This window comes from Protobothrops mucrosquamatus, unplaced genomic scaffold, assembly GCF_001527695.2.
Source record: "Protobothrops mucrosquamatus isolate PMUCROS unplaced genomic scaffold, P.Mucros_1.0 scaffold197, whole genome shotgun sequence".
NCBI classification, from domain to species: Eukaryota; Metazoa; Chordata; class Lepidosauria; order Squamata; family Viperidae; genus Protobothrops; species Protobothrops mucrosquamatus.
Window position 1 is genome coordinate 29,027 of NW_015386553.1, and position 5,519 is coordinate 34,545.

The window sequence follows — 5,519 nt, forward strand, 5'->3', positions numbered from 1 at the left end:
CCATTAAAACTGAATGGAATAATAATACATTAGAAGAAGGAAACTTTATATAGGGAGGTCTATTTATGGCAGTAATTTCACACAAGAATTCCATTGCTTAAAAGTAAAGCATGAATATAAATTTAAATTATTTAAGTTAGCTAAAGGGTTTATTAAATTTGAATGTGATTTTTGAAGATTTTTAATAAACATTTTAATTTAAAAGTATTTTCAAATTAAAAATATTTACTTTTTAAATATTATTGAATGTCACCTAATGTCACTGGATTTTATTGTACCTATAAGTAATGCTTTGTCAAACTTTCTCTCCCTGATCTAGGATGTTTTAATAACTTGGAGGCATAGCTTGTATTTTCCCAAATGGAAGCCATGAAATTTCAAATTAATAATATAGAGAAGAATATTTTCTTAATTCAGTGTGATACATAGATGTGTGTGAAAGTTTTCTTCCTAAGACCATGGACAGCTGCTTTAATTCAGAGTAGATAGTACTGGTTTGACTTGTTAAAGGCAGGTTTGTGGCTTTTTAAAGGATTCTCCTGATATTGTCTAACTAATTATTTTTTATGTTAAAGGTTTTACTGCTGGCTCTTCCCCCCACCCTACAGGATGGTATGAGATTTGAAAGGAGACGATGCATACAGGTAACTTATTAAATTTCAAAAATCTGTAAAAATGTTTTAGGATTATTTACAATATATTTTATTTTTATTGAGTTTTAGCTCAGAAATAGCTATTTTTCTATGATAATGGTTATCCTTTGGATATTTATGTACTTATGGAATCAGTTGGAAGCAGACATTGAATTCAGTATATTGCTCAGTACAGAAAAGTTAAAGCATTTTTATCAATGTTTGGGCAGATATCCAGCAGAGGGGAATTCACTACCTCTCTTGATAATTTAGTTTTGTTGTCAAATTGTTATTACTATGAGCATTTTAAAAAAATCATCTCCAATCTGGGTACCTGTAACTTAAAACCATTATTCTGTGTCATACCTTCTGGGAGGTAAAAACAAGTTTTGATCTTTTCCTGTGTGAAGTCAAAAGCATCTCTAATTTCTTCAGTCTTAAGATTTAAATTTCAGTTCCTTGATCATAGTTGTTGCCATACTTTAAAATTTGTCTAGTTTGTTTGAATCTTTTTTTAAAAATATAATGATCAGAATATACCATAAGTGGTAGAACCTGTTGTTTTAAACATGATGTTGATGTGTGCCACATATTAGTTATCATGGAACACAGCAATGTCACACTGATGACACATTCAAATGGTATCTGGTTCTGTGAGACTCCAAAATTAAATAGAACATAATTATTTAAAAAATAGTGATTGAAATCATACAAGAAGATTTCATGAAAGTTTTTTGAAATATGAGCCATTTAAAAAATAATGGTCTATGAATTTATTCATGTACCAGATCAAAGGTATAAAGATAACTATTCCATTCTGGACTATAAGCATAATATACCAGTTCTAAAAGCCCTTCAACTTCTCTGCAAATGCAGAATTAGTTCATTGGATGTGGTCTATTATCATTTAATAGTTACAGAAGCATTTAATATGTAATCCTCCATTTGTTGGCTGCAGGCTGCAGTAACCCTATTTCTTCACTTAATAATGCTAGTATATATTCTATATGTTTGTATATTAACTAAAAGCTTTTTTAACACTTATCTCCAAAGACATTTAAAGTTACTAAAGTGGCATATCATTTATAAAAGTATATTAAAATGGCAGCTTGATATTTTGAAAACAAGAAAAGTATTGGAAGTATTCAGCAATAAATCTGCTTGTGGATTATATACTGCTTTTAGCTATGGCTATATAAAAATTCTGACAATCAATGCTTACTTTTATTCTTGCTCTGTGTTAATAAATACTCCCCCCAAATGATTTATATCAAATCAAAGCATTACAAAGTAGTTAACAGGCCTGTTTTCCAGCATATTTATTACTTAAATTAATTTGTACGTTTCATAGTAAAGATTGAAAATCATGATTTTGTGATAAACTAGAGATCTTGGTTAGTATATTGCATGACCTTAGTTTAAGAGAGGAATCATAAGAGTTACATGCTAAATTACATGTATGTTAGATGTAATTCAGTTTCATTTGTTTTTATTTGCTATCATGAACTTTTGCAATATGATTAGTATTTAAAATACATATTACAGGATTGTTTATAGTCAAAATTCCTTATAGTAAAACAGTTGAAAATGAGAAAAATAAAATGCACTATATTTGTAATATATTTGTTTTTCATTCGCTTTCCCCCCCAAATAATTAGAAAAAATAAAGAAATGCTAATGTTGCTAAAACAACCTCAACATTAGATCATAATATGGCATCTTCTAATTTCATAATTTCACTATGCTTCATCTTTCTCCCTTATATGGGAGAAACATATTGAGGAAAACAAGAAGTACTATCTGCATTCTCTGACTGGGAAACATGTCTGCAGGTCCTGGCTGAGGCTTTTCATTTCGGCCTCACTTCTTCCTCTTCAGGAGGAATAGAATATGGATAAAGTATGCAGGAGCAGTCTAACATGATTCCTATTTGTGGGATGCAACAGACAACTCCTGATTCATCCTTCCTATGTGGGGTGAAAATGACAGGTTTGTCCCACTATTTTCCTTTGCAGAGAAAAGATGGACCATAGGCAAAGGATTGGTAAAATAAGCTAGATAAAAGATAGAAATATGGATATGGGTATGCAGATATTGGGGAGGGATATCATTCAGAACATTGCAAACTGGATGGGTTGGCCTTGTATGCTGGGGGTTTTCCCATTGGTGGTTAATTATTCTTCTGTGTTATAAAAATTATTCACAAAATTTTTATACCAATATGCATTTTATGAAGATTCTGTAAAAAAGTTCTGACTTCAAATACATGCTACCTGAAAGTATAAAGTAGTATTGGGTGAAGTGGGGCTTTCAATCATACATGTATGAACATGATCATTGTACGCTATCATAAAATTCCTTGGAGAAAGGTTAAAATTTTATTTAGTCATCAAATTTATTTGCCATCCATCTCGCGGTTCAGGTGACTTTGAGTGGAGATAATATGCCATTGAATGTATAAAAGAAAAGTACACTTACATTTTGTATACATTTTTTTAATTAAACCAGTGTCAAAAAATAAAACATAAGAATTAAAACAGTGCAAAAAGAAATTTGGAAGATGTATGTCTAGTCATGCATACATTTCTATATGATGTTAAAGTTTNAAAGCAATTTCCTCTATTTTAAAATCCATTGATCCAATTCTCAGTTTTCCAATATTTGAAATAAGAAACCGGGCAACTAATAAGAGTAATTGAATCGATTATGTTTTTATCAGTATTATGATTTAGAAAAATGGATGGTACACAAAAAACAAATACAGTGGTTAAAAGTTTTGAGTGATTTATAGAGCAACTTCAAAAAGTCTTAGCCAAAAGAAAAGAAATAACTAGTTGGCCATTGCCATCAAGTCAATCAACCCCACCTAGTAAATGTATAATAGTATAGTGTATCTTTGGCTGAATGTAGCATCACCTGTGGATTATCTTCGTTGGGGAGTTTTTGATAACTTATTGAGATAGATTTAAATGACGTTCTGTGCCACAGAATGTTTTAGTGACAAGTCCACATCCCATATTTTTCAGACATTTTTCAAACTTCAAGAGAACATGCTACACTAATGTATAAGTTTTATACAATATTGAAGAGTTTCTCTTGATGTTAAATGAAGCAGGTGTGTACAGTTATTCTAAGTTATCAATAGTTATAATAGTACTTATAAAGGAGTGACTGAATATGTCTTATTTGGAACAGCATTTGTGATCGTTCCTTTTGCTGAATATATTCAGCATTAATGGGCTTTCCATTAATAATCAAACCTCTAATTGTATAAAATCCTCTATCTTCCCACTCCTTGTATTGAACAAACTTATTTTCGTGCTTAAAAGAGGATGATCGAGGAATGGGAGAAGAGATCAGGAGCCAAGGATTGTTTCCATCTTTTCAAAACTTCTAAAGTAAGTTTTAAGTATGAATTTGTAACAGTAAATATTCCTTAATCTCAGGAGGAACAGTATAAATTTAACTGATAGGAAATCCAGTGTTAATGCAGTTAATGCAGTACACATGCCATTTTATTTCCTAATGATTTAATTTTAAAAGCATGAAAATAATGTTTCAATTTAGCAAACTTCCATCAAGCTTTGGTTATATTGCATAGGTGCCTAGTACTAGATTCTTAAACCAATGCATAAATGAGGGAATCATTTGCTATGAAGGAAATCAGGTGTTAGGTAATAGATTTAGGAGTATTTGTAACAAGAAAAATAATATTAGAGGAAAAATCACATTTCATGATTTGCTTTGTTTAAAAAGAATCCATATCTTATCCATTGATACTAATTATTGCTTGTGCCAATCAATATAGTTAAATTTTTGACATGCAAGGTTGCTTAAAGTTTGGAATTGCAATCTTGTGCATGTTTACTGAATATTGAGCACAGGTAGCCTTTACGCCTTTCAGCGACAGTTCAAAGTTACAATGGCACTAAAAAAATGAACATATGACTTGTTCCTAAAGTTATGGCCCCCATGAGCATGTGATTAAAATTTGGGTGCTTGGCAGCCCACACAGTTACAACTGCAGAGGTGCTTTAACTCTCCCCCATGTGCCAATCTTCCCTCTATTTTTGCTTTTTGAAGTGCCTTGCACTTCACTACATATCTCTGCTGCCACTGCCACCTGCTGCCTGTAGCTACCCTTTACTGTCTTCTTCCTTCTGCTGGCCCAGGATCCAGGCACTGAGTGAGGGTGCAGCTCTGAGGTGTAGGATAATGGAAAGGCTTGCTCTTGGATTCACGTCCTGCAAAGTCTTGCCAATGGAAACGTCTCTACAAATTTTTGCCCCTGGAAATGCACTCACTGGAAAGTGAGGCTTTCCAGAAGCCCATTGATCATGGCTGCCATATTTACCAGTGCTTGAATTGTGAGCCAGGAGCGAGAAGAAGATGGAAAGGTTAGCAGGAGGCAGCAGTGGTAAGGTCCTTGAAGTACAGGGATGTGAATAGGACTGTGGTTGGGACTGAGCTGGGATAGCTAGGACTTCCCAGGGCACAATGACTTAGTGGAAGTGAGCTGCTGGACAGGAGTGTGGCTGGGCTTTGTGCTGTTGCTTGGACTTTTTGCAGCCCCAGAGTAGTGGTGTGCTATAAAGCGGCTTAGCCACAGTGTATTCTTTCACTGGCTTTCCTAAGCTTGTGCTGCATTTCAGCAACCCCTCCCCCAACTCATGCAGGTTATACCAAGCCTTTCTCCAGTACGGGAGATGGAGAATTCACAGATGGGTTTTCATTGGATGCCTGCTCTTGAGACCAAGTAGTCAAACTTGACACGCCCCCTCTTGCTGCCCAGTCTTTAACTTGGTCTCAGCTCTTGACGACGTGTCAGGTTTGGCTCTCAGTCAATAGCAGGTTAGAAAGCCTATTGTGAATTCTCCCTTTCCCTTT

The 5,519-nt window shown here is 33.8% G+C and overlaps 1 protein-coding gene across 1 annotated transcript in view; it reads left to right on the forward strand.

Annotated features, from left to right (window-relative positions):
• Positions 1 to 580: 580 nt before the first annotated feature.
• Positions 581 to 5,519, forward strand: part of DYRK1A (dual specificity tyrosine phosphorylation regulated kinase 1A) — an 88,906-nt gene continuing 83,967 nt past the window's right edge. Inside the window, exon 1 of the mRNA XM_015813803.1 lies at positions 581 to 644. Coding sequence (XP_015669289.1) covers positions 635 to 644 — 10 coding nt within the window. The 5' untranslated portion in view covers positions 581 to 634. The remainder of the gene's footprint in view (positions 645 to 5,519) is intronic.